We start from the raw sequence: 17,882 nt of genomic DNA, 5'->3' as shown, positions 1-17,882 counted from the left end.
GTCTTGAATTTTTTCAATGACTGAGCTCCTTGTTTAGAGAATTCCAAAGACCCACTATTATCTGGGTGAAGAAATTTCTTCTCATCTCTCTCCTGAATGGCCAAGCCTTATTTTGATACTGTGACCCCTGATTATAGACAACCCAATCAGGAAAAACGTCAGCCCTGTCTGGCCCATAAGAAATTTGAAGGATCACCTTTGACATAAACTCCAGAAATTATAGGCCCAGTCTGCTTAATCTCTCCTTGCATGAGAAGCCCACAATTACTATCAAACTGGTGAATCTTTGCTGCACTCCCTCTATTTCAAGTATATCCTTGGTTAGGGAAATCTAACTTAATCCATTGTGTTCCATGTGGCACCAGGGCCTTGTATATTTGAGGCAGGCAATAAAGGCAGATGTACTGTTTGCCTACCTAATTATGCTTGTACATTCACTTGAACTTTTAGTGATTCATATACAGGACACACTGATCCCTCTGAACACAAATACCTTTTCATTTTCAATATTTAGAAAAAATACTCCATCTTTTTGTTTTGCTGCCAAACTACATTCATCAGTCATGTCCTTGTCTGTTCATTTAACCTGTCAGTTACTCCCTGTAGCCTCACTTCACACTCCTATCAGTCCACACTGCCACCCTGATTTGCCGCCACGTCAACAAAACATGGATATGTTGCACAATCCCTTCCTCAGATCGTTGATGTACACTGTGAACAGCTGGACCCTGTTACCGAGCCCTCTGGCACCTTGATATTCAGCGCCTCCCAACTCAAAAATGAACCCTTTATTTGTATTGTTTTCTATCTCTTAGCTGTCTTCTATTCATTCCAGCATATAGCCCCCAATGCTGTGCACTCTTTTTTTTTAACAATCTCATGCATGTCATTTTATTGGAGGCCTTCTCAAAGTCCAGATACACCACATCAACTAGTTTAACACACACAAAATGCTGGAGGAACTCAGCAGATCAGGCAGCATCTATGTGTTGCTCTAGATTCCAGCATCTGCGGAATCTCTTGTGTCCACATCAACTGGTTTGTCCTTATCCTATTCTGCCTATTATGAGCTCAAAAAATTCTGTCAGATTTACCATATTTCCTTTTGTCCAAACCTAATTTTATTTTCTAAATGCCCTGATGTGACATTATTTATTCAGTCATTTTCCCTCCAGCTTGTGTCAGGCTAACTGGACTACGTTTCCCTTTTTTCTCTCTTTTTTAAGTAGTGATTGCATTTGCTGTCTTCCAATGCTTTAGAACTAATATCTGTTGAACTTTGGAAGATGGCAAGTAGTGCACCTATTATCTTCATAGGCACCTCTTTCAATTTCCTGCATGCAAGTCATTGGCTTCTGAGGATTTTTTTGCTTCTCTGATGTGTAGAAAGCTATGTATTGTTATGAAGTATGGTGAAATGTATATAAGGTATTTAAGATACTTATTTATTAGTCAGATGTACATCGAAACACACAGTATATGATAACTGATACATATTGAGAAAATTTGGAGGAAAATATAAAATAATTACAATTTGTGAAATGCTATTTTTAACAAGAGGAACCTTTTTTCACAGCTGCTACTTATTTGGTTTTATTAATGTATTTAAACTACTTGATACTAATAATTTTAACTAGGTAAATGAGTAACTGTATCAACAACACAGAGTTAAGTCACAATTTGAAAGTCTTTCGTGAGCAGCAGAATCAGGGTTGTGTTGATAGCCATGTAGGAGAAGGTGGATTACATGGAACCAAGTAGGGAAATGGGATTGATGGGAATGCTGTGGGAGTTGGCATAGACTTGATGGGCTAAATAGCCTTCTGGGTTGTGTTTTTTAAAAAAGAGAAATAAAATACACTTATTTGGTGCCTGATAATTTATTTAATCTTTTTTCCATTTTACAGTAGTGAGACAGTTTCAAGAATATGAAGAGCCGGATAAAGAAATACCAGTATCTCCACAGCGGAGAAGTACGGTGTCACAAGAAACGAATGAAGAAAGTGTGGTGTTGCCTTTAGGCACTAATACACTTACACATAATCTTGGCATTCCAGTCCTAGTAGTTTGCACTAAGGTATGTATATGAAAACATTAACTTGATGCACATAGCTAGAGTAACTTACAGAGCCTGTCCTTCTTCCTACTGAAACCTTTTATGACTCTGGAGAAAGAACTTGCACATAATGAGTGGTTTAGTTTGGTTATCTGGAGTGAAATGTGAAATGTTGATAATCCAGACTTCTCCGATTATTACAGATTTGGAAAATACTTGGAATTTGCAATTGATAGTTTGTGATCTCACTCTTGTTTTTTAAAAAAACAACTAGCCCATGTCACATAACTGGCCAATTTTTAATACAATCATGGCTAACCAACATAAATTGTGACTTCGTCTGGTTTTCATGGAAAATGATAACATCATTAAGACGTATGTGAAAATAGATAGATCTGAACTTTTCAAGCCTGTTGCAAAACGCAAGATCTTTAGTAACACAAATGTTTTCAAGCTTGAGATGAGTAAGGACCTCTGTAGTTGAGACAGATGTATATCCAGCTTCTAAAAACTTGAATTTTGAACACTTGAATTTTCTGGTGGCCATATATATATATATTAAAAAGGAACGGGAGTAGGCCATTTAGCCCTTCAGGCCCGTTCCATCATTCAACACATTCATGGCTGATCATCCACATCAGTACAATGTTCCTGCCTTCTCTCCATATCCCATGTTCCCTCTAGCATTAAGAAATATACCTAACTCCTTGAATATATTTAATGACTTGGCATCTGTGAGAGAGAATTCCACGGGTTCACCACCATCTGGGTGAAGAACTTTGTCCTGATTTCAGTTCTAAATATCATACCCTCAATCCTGAGATTGTGATCTCTGGTTCTGGACTTTTCAGCCATTGGGAAATACTGTATCTAGTCTGTCTAGTTTGTTAAAATGTTGTATTTTTTTTGATTTCCCTTCCCCCCCGCCTCCAGTTCTAAACTGTATTGAATGTAGGTCTAGCCAACTTAGTTCCTCCTAATAAGTCAGTGCTGTCATCCCAGGAATCAATCTAGTCAGCCTTTGTTGCATTCCCTCCATGGCAAGAACATCCTCAAATAAGGAGACCAAAACTGCAGACACGACTCCAAATGGGGTCTCTCAAGTCTCAGTACAGGTGTAGCAAGATATTCTGGCTCTTGTACTCAAATCTACTTGCAGTCATGTCCACCATACCATTTGCTGCACCTGAATGCATGCTTTCTGCTAATGGTGTATAAGGAAACCCAGATCTAGTTGTAACTTTCCTTTTCCCAGTTTATCACCATTCAAATAATCTGTGTTTTAGAAAAAAGGACTTGTTTATTTTATTTTTATTTATTATGTTTCCTGATCTGTCAACCAATTCATCAGTTTTCAATCCATATCAGTATATTGCCCCAAATTCCACAAACATTAATTTTGCACACTAACCTCATATTGTACCTTATGAAATTCCAAGTGTATCACGTCAACGAACTCTCCCTTATCTATTATATAAGCATACTCACCCCAGTCCCCAAATCAAATCCTTTCAAATATATCTGCACACATGTTCATGTTGAGGATCCAGTCATTATCTAGATAAATACAGTGATTACTTTCCATACCACTTGCATCAAGGAGCTCCCTGCGATGCACTGTTTGAATAAAGAGTGGTCTTCATTTTACCAGATGCATCCTGCTATTTCAAAACCAATCACTGCTTGTAAGTATTTAAATGTTTAATGTGTTTATTAGTATGTGTTAGTGCTTTTCAAATATGATGGGGCATGTTTATGTTTATTTGGTGGTGTATTGAATACAAAGGCGGGGGCCTAAGTGCTGTCCAGATTTTTGTTACCTACAGAAAGTCCGTGCTGATATCCCTCAAATAATGAGGATCTAGTATAATTACATACTCAAAACAAATTCCATTAGATGCCTTAAGCATGATTTCTCTTTCATAAGCCATGCTAGCTTTGCCTAGTCCTATTAGAGCTTTCCAAATGTTCTCTTATGGTGTCTTTTATAATAGATTCTAGAATTTCTCCATACTGATGTTAGGCTTGCTAATCTGTAATTTCCTGCTTTTTTTTCCCCCTTGTTTTTAAAAAAAGTTGGGTCACATTTCCCACCCTCTGTAGGAACTGCAGGACTTAGGAGTATAAAGAATTTTGGAAGATGACCAAAACTATCTTCTCTTCCTAGAGCCACTTCCTTTAGTACTCTGGCCTAAAAATGGCTAGGCCCTAGTGATTTGTCATTCTTTAGACTCACTAATTTCCCTAACACGTTTTTTTACAAGTAGTGATTTCCATCAGTTCTTCCCACTAATATAGTGGGAAGTGATATAGTGATATGTTCCTAACATATCAAGGTGTTATTTGTATCCTGTGTGAGGACCGAGCCAAAGTATGGTTAAATGTTGTGCAATTTCTTTGTTTACAATTTATGATATCCCCCTAGTTCTGACTGAGAACCCAACATTTGTTATTACTTTTTCTTCTCTTCATGTTTTTATAGAAGCTTTTAGAGACGGTTTTTATATTCCCTGCAAGCGTACTCCACCTTTTCCCTCTTATCATGAAGAAATTTGATTTTTTTTGGGGAGGGAAAAACATTTGTGAAATTAGGATTAGAACATAGAACAGTACAGACAGGAACAGGCTCTTTAGCCAAGATGTCTGTGCCAAACACGATGCCAAATTAAACTAAATCTCTTCTGCCTGCACATGATGCATATCCCTCCATTTCTGTGTAAAGTAAAACTTGCTCCAAACATCTCCTTCCAAATTTTGTTGCCAATTAAACCAAATTAAATGCAGCACATGACAAACCACACCGGGCAATGACTTTGCCTGTTAACTATTTTTTAATTGCGATTAGATCAAACAACTCAGAGATTCACTGTGTTGTACCAAAATTAAACTTTATTAACTCTTTTTTTAATTACACAACTCTCTTTTAGCAGTTTCATAACCTTTTTAAAATAAAATAATTAAATCTATTCAGATATTACCTGCCCTAGATGAACCTGGTCAGGGTTCTATGTGGTGAGTTTCTGAGTCAGAGACTTGAGGGTTTACTTCTGCATTTGTTGGTCTTTGGAGTTATTGCTATCAATTATCTCATGAGGCAACTTTTGTATATTTCTTTGTAAATTTTTCAGACATTGCTTTGATTTTACAGCCAATTATATGCCTATAAGTTGACTCCTTTACCATATATGAACTTGTTTGATACTTTCAAATTTTTCTTGGTTCCCATAATCACATTAGCCACCTGGTCTGCAATTATCAGAGTTTAGACTTGTGCAATGCTGCCACTGCTGCATAGTATCTTGTAATTATATGTCTCTTGGAATTAGGAATAGTGGGGAAAAACACAGCACTGTTAAGCTGTCTCAGGTGGAAAATTTCTGCAGCTATGTTCCCACACTGACACTAACCAAATGTTCAAATGTCAACGTGACCCCACTTCAGCTTCATACTGACCAAGTCTCTTTTGTTGTTTTCAGTACTTCCACTTAACTCTTTCTTATCTCCTCGACTACTTTGTTATTCCTTTTTTTTGCACTATACTGCTGCTGCAAAACAACAAATTTCACGACATGCAAGTTAGTGATAATGAACCTGATTGTGATTCTGACTGTCTAAGCATCCCGCCTCTCACATTAAATACATGTCCTCTAGTATTTGACATTTCTACCCTGGGGTAGAAGATTCTGGTTGTTGACCCTATCTATGCCTCTCATAATTTTATAAACTTCTGTCAGGTCTCCCCTCCACTCCAGAGAAAACAACCCAAATTTATCCAATCTTTCCTTGTAGCTAATACCCTCTAATCCAGGCAGCATCCTGGTATACTTCTGTAGCCTTTCCAAAGCCACATCCTTCCTGTAATGGGGCGACCAGAATTGCACAAAGTACTCCAAGTGCAGCTTAACCAAAGTTTTATACAGCTGCAACATGAGTTCCTTCGTCTTGTACTCAATGCCCTTTTTCTGTTATCTGGAGTAATAATTTTCCTTGTGTTGTAGTGGGGACTGTCCTTCATGAATGTTAAAATCCAAATTGGGTTTTCTAGATCCAAATGTTGGATCTTTAAATGCAAATTTATGCAGAAAGTTATCCTGTAAAGGTTACTCTGTTCTTAAATCTGCCTGTTAATTTGAGCACTCCTGGAAAATTCTTCAGTTTGACAAATTAGAATAAATATAGACTTTGCAAAATGCCTTGACATTTATCATTATGCTTGGAACCCAGAAAAGTAGTGAATCAAACATTGTTGACTTGGGATGAGAAAATATTAACTGTAAATAAAACTTCTGCAGTATTTAAAAAATACCTTCCTCCTAGCTTTCATCCTCCTCTTCACTTTTTCATGCAAAGTATTAAATTGATTATCCACTGAGAGTGAGATGCACTAGTAATGGCAGTCAGGATACTTTAGCATTAGCTTATCATTCTTGTGTCATTGTTGTGTGGATGGCCTTCTGGAAAAGTTTACAGCACAGAGTCATTGCCTTTTTGTTTTGTTGGAACTCCGTCCCTTCCAAGGTTGTGAAATAATATGGTAACCAGCTAAGTTTTGTTTTTAATACTAGGAACAGCTAGCTGAATGGGAGGCTCAAATTTAACTCCTTTCTGAATCTATATAAATTAATACTAGCGAGAGCTAGTTTAATGGTTGGATGTGTTTTTTCTCTTATGTGCAGTGTGATGCAATAAGTCTACTGGAAAAGGAACATGATTACAGAGATGAACACTTCGACTTCATTCAGTCACACATTCGAAGGTTTTGCCTTCAGTGTATCCTTTTCGATCTTCATGCCTGAGTGTTATTCAAATGGTATCTGTCTCTCCCATGTCATAATGTATAACAGTGGGGGACAAAAAACATTTTGAACTGGCTTTCATTCAGTAGCATTGTGTATCCTGGAAAGAAATAACCTTCTAGTCCAACATTGTTCTCTTTGAATGGTTTAAAATGTCTTATGGGAACAAAAAATGTACAATGCATACTGAAGATTATTCTCCGAGACAGAGGGGGAACGAATTAAAAATGTATCATAATGTGTATCCCCAAAACTTATTTCATTGGATTTTTCTCTGGAAATATTGAGTGAAAAATGATAGACTGTGCAGTGGGTAGTTTTAAAATGTGGACATTGGTTAAGAAACCATAATTCATTAATATTAAATGAAGAAAGTGAACTAAGGGCTAAGGATGCTATTCTGGGGAATTACTTTAACATAAAACAAGGCTGCAATAATTTGATTTGAAGAACCTGAGCTATTATCTTTTATTATGCCAACCAGGAGAAGTTCTATCTCTTAACCACATCCACAAGGGTATAATTTTACTAGTCATTTATTGGATGTGAACATTGGTTGCTAGGTCAGCATTTAAGGGCCATCTGTTTTTGCTCTTGAAAAGATCATAGTTAGCTGCTGTCTTGGAATACTGCAGTTCTTTTACTGTTGGGATGGATGAGTCATAGAGCTGTACAGCACAGAAACAGGCCCTCAGCCCAACTTGTCCATGCCGACCTTGATGCCTATCCGTGCAAGTCCCATTTGCCTGTGTCCCTCTGCTCCTTTCCTATCTAAATACTTGTCCAAATGCCTTTTTAACATTGTAGTTGTGTCTGCCTCTACCACCTCTCCTGGCAGCTCATTCCATATAACCCTCCGTATGAAAAGCATGCCCCTCAGAATCCTTTAAATTTATCCCCTCTCACCTTGACGCTATGTCCTCTTACTTTTAGACTCGCTTGCCCTGGGAAAAAGACTCTGACTATCTACCCAATGCCTGACATAATATTATCAATCCCATTAAGGTCACCCCCTCAGCCTCCTATGCTTCAATGAGAATAAATCCAGCCCGTCCAATCTCTCCTTGTACATAAATCCCTCCATTCCAGACTACATCCTGATTAATCTTTTCTGCAATCTTTCTAATGCTACCATATCCTTTCTGTAGTGTGGTGACCCGAACTGTACACGATACTTGAAGTGAAGCCTAACCAATGTTTTGTGCGTCTACGACATAACATCCCAACTCTTGCACTCCAAGCTCTGACCTATGAAGGCAAGCATGCCAAATGCTTCTGTACTACCCTACCTGTGTCTCCATTTTCAGGGAACTATGAACTTGCACCACAAGGTCTCTCTGTACATCAATGCCCCTGAGGTCTCTGCAAGTTACTATACATTTCCTGCTAGTATTTGACGTCCCAAAACACACTACATCACACTTGTCTGCCACTGCTCCATCCAGCTTTCCAGCTGATCTATGTCCCTCTGTGCCCTTAGACAACCTTCTTCGCTATCCACGACTCTCCCAATATTCGTGATGTCTGCAAAATTACTAATCAGACCACAAACAACAAAGGTACCAGCACTGATCCCTGTGATGGTGAAAGAATTGGGAAGTATTTCCGAGTAGGGATGCTGTGTGACTTGGAAGGGAATCTCCGGCCAATGGTATTCTCCCACAAACACTGTCCTTCCAGTTTATACAGGTTATGGGTTTGGGAGGGGTTGTTGAAGTGGCTGTAACATGTAACCTCAGTGTGTTTTGTAGATGGCACACACTGCACCCATGATGTGCCAGCTGTAAGAGTTTATTGTGAATTGAGTACCAATCAAGCAGGCAACTTTGTCTGGGACTGTGAACTGATTGAGTATTTGAGCTGCATTTACTCTGCACGTCTGATTATTACATCACATTCATGATTTGGATCTTGTTTATGGTGAAACGGTTTAGGGAGTCAGAAGATGAGTCACTCACCTCAGGATATGCAATCTCCGGCGTGCTTTATGGTTGGTGCATTTGTCTCTTCTTGGTGATGACATCTGGGGTATTGATGATGAGGGTTCAATGATAGTAATGCTGTTGAATGTCAATGGTACATGATTAGATTCTCTTCTGTGAAGATAGTTATTGCCTGGTACATGTGTAGTACAAATGTTACTTACCACTTACCTGGTTGATTCTGATTCTTGTCCAAGTCTTGCTGCCTGCAGGCATAGATCATTTTGCGTTTTTATTTTGAAGAATTGTAAATAGTATTGAATCATTTATGAACATCCCCACCTTAAACCTTGTAACAGACAGAAGGTCATTGATGAAGCAGCCTTGGGACACTGTCCTGAGAAATTCCTACAGTAATGTCTTGAGGCTGGGATAATTGATCTCACCAATCACAAGTATCATGCTGTACTATGTTCTGAGTTACTATTGCAATTCTAAGCTGCCTACCAACATTCAAGTCACTTAATTGCCATATTATGTTACCTTCCTTAATGCAGATATTTTAGATGGTGCTGCACTTATTTATACTTCAATAAAGGAAAATAAAAATATTGATTTAATGTATAAGTACCTTGTCCATAAGTTATATGGATTTCCTTTCCATTCACCAGTACTGGTTGTAGAAAAAGATGCAGTATTTATGTAAGTTCAATTTTTACATTTTTACTCGTATATACATTGTGAATGAAAAGCACTTGTTTGGAAATTGATTTTTTTAAATTCAGTCCCAGGTTCAATTCTTTTAACATTATTTATCCTCTCTATCTCAAGTAGTATAGGCAGTCCCAGGTTAGGTCGGAGCTGAGTTCCTGAGAACATGTTTATAAGCTGAATTTTTTGTTAGTCAGAAATGAACAAGAACAATGTGAGAGAGGATCACTGGAAGAGCAAGCAGGCGTAGGAAGAGCAGCCACCAGCTGGCCTCACTGACTCTGAGTGAGTCTGCTCAACACGCCCAGCCCTGCTCGGTTCAACCCAGCCCCCGATTGTTGTTGCGCAGAGGAAGCATGTAGAAGTGCCCCTTTCCCACCTGGCAGAAGATGCCTGCAGCAAGCAGCAAATCTATCCCCCATCCTGCCGGTCTCCCAAACATTCGTTCGTATGGACTGGCTGCCCATGTTGGGTATTGGTTTATTATTGTCACTTGTACCAAGGTACAGTGGAAAAACTTGTCTTGCATGTTGTTCATACAGATCTATTCATTACACAGTGCATTGATGTAGTACAGGGTAAAGACAATAACAGAATGCAGAGTAAAGTGTCACAGCTACAAGGAGGTGCATTGCAGGTAGACAATAAGGTGCAAGGTCAAACAAGGTAGATTGTGAGGTCAAGAGTCCATCTCATCGTGTAAGGGAACCATTCAAAAGTCTTATCGCCGTGAGATAGAAACTGGCCTTGAGCCTGGTGGTATGTGCCCTCAGACTCCTATATCTTCTGCCTGATGGAAGAGGAGAGAAGAGAAAATGACCCAGGTGGGTGGGGTCTTTGATTATGCTGGCTGCTTCACCAAGGCAGCAAGAAGTATAGACAGTCCATGGAGGGGAGGCTGGTTTCCGTGATGTGCTGGGCTGTGTCCAAAACTATCTCTGTTTCTTGTGGTCCTGGGCAGAGCAGTTGCCATACCAAGCCATGATGCATCCAGATGGTGCATCAATAAAAGTTGGTGAGTGTCAAAGGGGACATGCCAAATTTCTTTAACCTCCTAAGGAAGTAGAGTCGCTGGTGAGCTTTCTTGGCCGTGGCATCTACGTGGTTGGTCCAGGACAGGCTACTGGTGATGTTCACTTCCAGGAACTTGAAGCCCTCAACCCTCTCGACCTCAGCACCATTGATGTAGACAGGTGCATGTACACCGCCCCTTTACTGAAATCAATGACCAGCTCTTTAGTTTTGCTGACATTGAGAGAAAGGTTGTTGTCATGACACAATGTCACTAAGCTCTTTACCTCCTTCCTGTACTCCAACTCATCATTATTTGAGATATGGCCTACCATGGTGGTATCATCTGCAAACCTGTAGTTGGAGTTGGTGCAGAATCTGGCCACGCAGTCGTGAGCATATAAGGGAGTAGAGTAGAGGGCTGAGGACGCAGCCTTGTGGGGAACCAGTGTTGAGAATAATCGTGCTGAAGGTGTTGCTGCCTATCCTCACTGATTGCAGTCTGTTGGTCAGAAAGTCAAGGATCCAGTTGCAGAGGGAGGTGTTGAGTCCCAGGTCTATGAGTTTGGTGTTCGTAACCCAGGGCGAGCCTATATTTCAAATATGCCATCTTGTTTAATTATATTCTAAACACTATCAAAATTTTTGAACTGAACTCGCAGTCGAAGTGCATTTCATTTAATTTTTACTACATGTGTAGAATGGTACAGTATTAATGACTGATCCTGTAAAAATGAGCATTCATCCATATCTGGTGTCCTCTTATCATGCCACTGTTGGGAAACATGTTTGCGCTTCCAAATCAAGGAGCACGAGTTTGCTGTGGTAACTGCTCACTACTTAAGGGAAGAGTTTTTTAAATATATTAGTGTTAATTACTGATTAAATGTTCCCTGTATTTCCAATATATACTTGACAACAGACTTGTTTTCCTTTATTGAAACAAAGAAAATCTGAATGAAAACAGAAAATGCTGGAAATATCAACTTAACTTGAGATGCAGGCTCGGAGTTAATGTTGGAAATTCTAGATCTCAGCTATCTTTTTGATGATGTTTTACTTCATGTTGAATTTGCACTCTAATTGTTTAATCCAGCAAAAATAATTTTGCCAAGAAATTCAACTATTAAGCACCATTGTAGATTCTTCAAATGATAATTGTTTAGAGTTAGATGCATATTATTTTATATATAGCCATGAATTCCTTTAATGAAAGTAGAGAAAATTTTAAAATTGTTTAAAATGAGCAAAGAGTCCATAAAATATGTTGTTGAACAAGTGTATTACAAGGTTTCTCATACAAACTGATCTGTTTTCAAATTCTGCCAAGAAGATATCATAGTTTCCATCATGTTGAAGGTCAGGCCATATAATTATAAAATCGTTGATAGCTTTAGTTGTCCTCGTATCTTAACTACATGGGCTTCAGTTCTAATTTCACCATGAATATTATTGGTTCACATTTTCTTGATTTTCCTTTTGAAGGCTCCAGGAGGAATTTAAACATGTTACCATTAGCAAATCAACTTCACATAGTCGACTTAGCATCAATTTTTATACAAGAAAAGAATATTTAAAGGACTGTTACTTTCATTTAGTGCTATTCATGGTCTCTGTAAGTGTTAACATTTTCTGCAAGTTGTTTTTAGGGGATTGATCATTTTATTGCTTTGGTTATTGTTTGAAATCAAATATATTTTCTATAGTCCTGCAGGATGGGACAATGAAAAGAAAATAGGAATTTTGCATGAAAATTTCCAGTCGTTAAAAGCTGATGACAAATTTGAAGATGGCATTATGAAGCCTCCAGTAAGAAAGGTATCTTTTTTTTCCAGTTTTTATCCTATTACTAAATCACTTCAATGGGGTGCCATACCATTTTATAGATTAACCAGATAACAAGGAACTAGATATAAAGAATTTTGATGATTAGAAGACTTGAGTTTCATTCTTAGCATTTTGAATGTTGTTATCGCATCTATATTACCATTTAAATTAACTTGCAAATCCATCCAATTAGGGTTCATAATTGTACTGCTTTGCCAACTATGAATCATATTTTTAATATTTGAAGATTCCAATTCACTGTTGCAAAATATTGCAGTGACACAGTTCTCTAATAACTGCTGTATCTACATAAGTAGTAATTATTTGCAGTATGCTGTTGAACTTCCATTTCCAATTGGATTGTGGTAAGAGGCAGCATCTTTTCATTTGCCTACCAGTAGAAGACAGACTGTGCAAAGTTCAGGATCTTGCTCAGACCAGCTCATGAACTTTGTGTTGTGTCTATCAATGGAAAGATCTATGACCTTGGATAAAGATGGACAAAGAAAGTGCTTTGAAATGCATAGAAAATCACTACCAAATGATAATGCCCTTTTACAGTCACACAAAAACTTAAAGGTGATGGAATAGAAAATGTTATCATTTCATTTAAGAAAGTCTTTTGGAGTTATTATTGTACTAGATCCCTCCAAGGTGCTTTGTATATCTTAAAAATAATTATCTAGATGCATTATTGTACTGTAAGTCAGTAACCTTAGCCTTTTTTGTCTTGCAGTTTGTACATGAAAAAGAAATTTTATCAGAAGATGATCAAGTCTTTCTTATGAAACAACAGGTAAAATACTTAAAATTCAAAAGTCAAAAGACTACAGATGCTGGAAATCTGAAATAAGAATAGAAAATGCTGGAAATACAACATCAGACCACAGAGAGTCTTGGGTCAATGATGTTTAGTGCTTTGTAGTCATTTCAATAATTTTAATTTCTTTACCTTTTTATTCAAAGATTTCTACGTCCTACGGTTTGGTCAGACTTCAAACCAGCATGTTTTTCTGTTTGGGCAATGGGATTAGCATTTATCAAAATTTGCTAAATAAAAGTGTTACCAAAAAGGAATATTTTGTTTGCCTAAAAGAAAGCATAACAATTTGAAGATGGGTTGTTTTACGAAAATGAGTTACAGACCTACAGTATGTTGGATGATGCAGTAAACATGTGCTGCATTTGTTCTGAGTTTGTGTCCCAGAATGCACTTCAGCTGTCAATAACTATGTACAGGTGACCCCTGCGTTACAGCCATTTGGGTTAGGGAAACTTGCCCTTGCAGAATTCAAAAATCACTATCCAAAAATTTCAGATACAGAATAAAAGTCACACTCAGAATTTATGTTTTTAAAAATAAGTAAATAAATCAAGTCTCATTTCTCGATGCATGTGCAGATGACACAGTTTTTGTGTTGTGGAAAATCGCAATATGGCCTGTTTTCTAGGAACGCAACCCCCACCTCCACCAACACTCCATTATACAAGATCACTTGTAGTTTGTAGCAAGCCCAGCAGTTGAATAGAAAATGCCCATTGAACTTGCTAATTAGATCATAAGCCCAACAGTTATGTAATTTCATTTCTCCTCATCACAGCCAAGAACAAAGTCTGGGTCATAATGTGTATATTATATAGTAATCATAATAAATTAACTGAGTAAACCAGGTTTTACCTGTAAGTAGAAAGAAACCAATACCATAATACATTCAAAACAGGCATACTTAATTTTTGACAAAATATGGATTTTAATTCTGTTTTTGTACAGTAAATTATTTTAAAATAGTATCAGATGCAGTGAGGAAGAATGCACATTTAATGAATTGAGTAAAATAAGAACTATTATGATTGCAAATCAGCACATAAAAACATTGAAGTACCTCTCCTGAGATCATCCAAAATGTCCCCTTATAGCTGTATCAGAAATATCCTATTTTATCCCTGAACATATTCTCTCATGTTGTACATAATGTGGTACAAGACGTTGGAGCTGAACACTGACATAGACCAAATGGGCTGAATGGTCTTGTTTATGTCATGGTGTAAGTAATAGTGCTGTAATATTTGGCTTACTATTTCTACTTGTTATTAAAAAATGTTTGCATGGTAGAAAATAATCTTGAAACACAATCCCCAAAATTACTTGATTTTATTTTAGTAACTGGTGAAAAGTAAAATTTGTGGATTCCTGATGCAATTATAATATGTATTGTTTTAATTTGCAGTCTTTCTTAGCAAAACAGCCACCTCTTTCAACTGGAAGACCACTAGTAAGTATATATCACTTGTGTTTAGCTTTTGATAATCAATGCATCTCCCAGTTACAATTTACTTGCATCTGAAGTATGAATGTGTTTAGTGGTTGTGAGCCCACCCCAAATAATAAAAGTCAAAACATTGTACTTTAATAGAACTTTTCTCTTTAGTCTCAATTTGTAAATACGGTTCAACGTGGTTAGATAATTATGGCCTATTTAACTTTACTAAGAAAGGTGTAGAAAATAGTTTTTGCTTGCATATATGAGTTAAATTTAAAGTTTTGTTGCCTCTGCTGAAAACAGAAGAACTTCTATGAAGGAGCAATTCTTTCATTGGAATTGAATTGTCATGTTTAGATTCAAATAATTTAGTAGAAATCTATATGGCTAACACTGTTAATGGTGCAGTGAATCAATCCAATTCAAATTCCACAGACTACGAACAGAAGGGCGCCATAATAAATCATAGTACTCACAGATTAAGGAAGGAGAATTGGGCGCAATTTGGAATCATTCTGATCGCTATCCAGTGGTTCACTGAATATGCATGGGTATAAATGTCAGTCGATTCCTGAATAGGAATCAATTGTGAGCAGGACACTTCCTTCTCTCCCATTGTCAAGAAGCATAATAACAATAAACAAAATGACTTGGGAGTAAGCCTCTGCCATGGTATCAACATCTTTGGGAGAAGAGAGGAATTTGTAAAAGACTGTCATTGCAAAATTTGAATTGGTCGCAATCATTATTGTGGCGCTGTTCATTTGCCATTTGGGGACTAGAGTATTACTCTATCAGTTTATGCACATTTCTGCCACAAAGTGTGCCCATTACTAGCTTGGTAATGGATAAATAAAGCAATTTTTGTCCATGTCTGTTGCAAATGTTAGTCTTTTTGAATGCAAATAAAGACCTGACGTGTCTCTGCAGCAGCCTTTGTTTCCCCTCTTTTCCTGATTGCCTCTGGGAAAACCAGTTCACAAGTTTTAAAAAAAATTCTTTGCCATGATTGCCATCCCTCCAGGTCCTGAGATCTTTACCCTGAACATCAACTCCAGGTATCAAGCGTTATCCCTGCAGCCCATGATATACCCATTCAGCACATTCCCAAATTCTAACAATACACTCAGTGTTAGTTATATTTCTACCCAATTCTCCAGCAATGATCCCAAGGCCTACATTGTTTCAATTTCTGCTCCCACCACCCCCTCTCCCCCACCAAAGGTCCATTGGTTCCCTCTCAGAACACCCACAGTCCAGTCTGGAAATTAGCAAATTAACCTATACACAATGCTACCACAGTGCTATGTTAAAATGATGCCTAAAATCTGGGGCTTCACAGACCTTCCCATTTGCGTTTGAGCTATAGATATTGTAGGGAAGGCATCTAAAAATGGAAATTTCTGAACTTCAAGGCTAATGTGTTTACCAGAAAAACTGAAAATTATTCCATAGGAGCATTTAGGCAATGGTTCTTTCATCTGTGCAGTTTATTTTACATCCTGAAATCTTACTTTGTTTTTGCTCAGGATTCCTCAACAAGAGTTGCTGGAGGTTCTCCAAGAACACCAAGCCGATCTGGAAGTGCCAATGTTGTTAACGTAACTCCTATTCCCACAGGAAACAAAAAGATTGATCCCAATATAAAAGGTACTTTGTTCCTTAAATGCTTTTGTCATACATTCATGCAGCACAGAAGTTCCTGAAGTCCCTACCATTCAGCACAGAAACTGGCCCCTCAGCCCACTGTGTCCATGCTGTTTTTTTTTGCCCACCTACACTAATCCCATTTGCCTGCACTAGAACCATATCCTTCTATACCTTGCCTGTTTCTATCGGTCTAAATGCCATTTAAAAGTAGTAATTGTATCTGATTACGCTACCTCTTGTGTCAAAGAACTCTCCCCTCAGATCCCCTTTAAAAATCTTTCCTCTCACCTTAACCCTAAGCCCTCTTGTTTTTGATACTCCCTCCTTGGGAAAAAGATTTTGACTACCTTATCTCTGCTGCTCATAATGTTATATACTTCTATCAAGTCACCCCTCATTCTCCTTTGCTCTAGGGAAAACAAACCCAGTCTCTCGACCTGTCTCGATAACTAAAGTCCTCCAATCCAGGCAACATCCTAGTGAATCTCTTCTGCACTCTCGCCAGCACAATCACATCCTTCCTATAGTGTGACCACCAGAATTGCAGACAGTATTCCAAATGTGGCCTAACCTATGTTTTGTAAAGTTGCAACATGATATTCTTTGCCCTGACCTATGAAAGCATATCCACCTGTGTTGTTACTTTCAGGGAACAATGGACTTGGACTGCTTAGTCTCCCTGTTCATCAATATTCCTTAGCACCCTACCATGTACTGTATATGTTGTACCTCGATTTGACTTCCCCAAATACATCACTTTGCACCTCTTGGGATTAAATTCCATCTGCAAGTGCTCCACCCAACTTTCCATCTGACCTATAGCCCTGGACAACCTTCCTCTCTAACCATAACGCCTACGTTCATGTCCAAGTTGTTAATATCTTTCACAAACAGCAAAGGTCCTATGTCCAATCAGAAAAACAAATTTCCAGCATTGCCTCCTATCACCAAGCCAATTTTGGATCCAATTAGCGAGCTCAACTTGGATCCCAGGTGCCTTAATCTCCTGGACCAACCTACCATGCGGAACTTCGTCAAATGCCTGACTAAAGTGCATATAGACAATGTCTACCGCCCTGCTTTCATTAGTTTCCTTTACCTCCTCAAGTAACTCAATCAAATTGGTGAGGCAGGATTTTCCCTGCGCTAAAAGTCATGCTGACTGTCCCTAATCTGTCCCTGCCTTTTCATACTTGTGCTCCTAATATACTTGTAGAATAACTTGGAAGTCTCCTTAATCTTCCCTGCCAAGGCATTTCATGGACTCTTTTTTTTGCCCTCCTAATTTCTTAAGTACTCTCCTATATGTTCCTCAAGGGACTTGCTTGATTGTAGTTTCCTATAGCTGCCATAACCTTTTTTTTCCTGATCAAACCTTGAATAAACTTTTGTCATCCATGGTTCCCTAATCTTGCCATCTTTGCCCTTCACCCATTCTGGAACATCCTGGCTCTGAACTCTTGCAAACTCTTTTAAAAGACTCCCACTTATCAGATGTTTTTACCCGCAAGCATCTGCTCCCAATCTGCTTCACCAAGTCCTCTCTGGTGCTATCAAAACGAGCCTTCCCTTACTTTAGGACCTTAACTTGAGGACCAACCTTATCCCTTTCCATAATCACCTTGAAACTACAGAATTATGCTCATTA

At 38.2% G+C, this 17,882-nt stretch overlaps 1 protein-coding gene across 1 annotated transcript in view; it reads left to right on the top strand.

Moving 5' to 3' along the window:
* Window positions 1–17,882, top strand: part of LOC127570793 (cytoplasmic dynein 1 light intermediate chain 1-like) — a 58,981-nt gene that overhangs the window by 22,149 nt on the left and 18,950 nt on the right. The window contains exons 5-11 of the mRNA XM_052016625.1: window positions 1,908–2,077; window positions 6,733–6,826; window positions 9,341–9,476; window positions 12,203–12,314; window positions 13,060–13,119; window positions 14,552–14,596; window positions 16,114–16,234. Coding sequence (XP_051872585.1) covers window positions 1,908–2,077; window positions 6,733–6,826; window positions 9,341–9,476; window positions 12,203–12,314; window positions 13,060–13,119; window positions 14,552–14,596; window positions 16,114–16,234 — 738 coding nt within the window. The remainder of the gene's footprint in view (window positions 1–1,907; window positions 2,078–6,732; window positions 6,827–9,340; window positions 9,477–12,202; window positions 12,315–13,059; window positions 13,120–14,551; window positions 14,597–16,113; window positions 16,235–17,882) is intronic.

The sequence above is a fragment of the Pristis pectinata genome, chromosome 5 (genome assembly GCF_009764475.1).
Source record: "Pristis pectinata isolate sPriPec2 chromosome 5, sPriPec2.1.pri, whole genome shotgun sequence".
In the NCBI taxonomy this organism is placed as follows: Eukaryota; Metazoa; Chordata; class Chondrichthyes; order Rhinopristiformes; family Pristidae; genus Pristis; species Pristis pectinata.
Note: the sequence above shows the minus strand (reverse complement) of the source record. Positions and strands in the feature narration are given on the sequence as shown.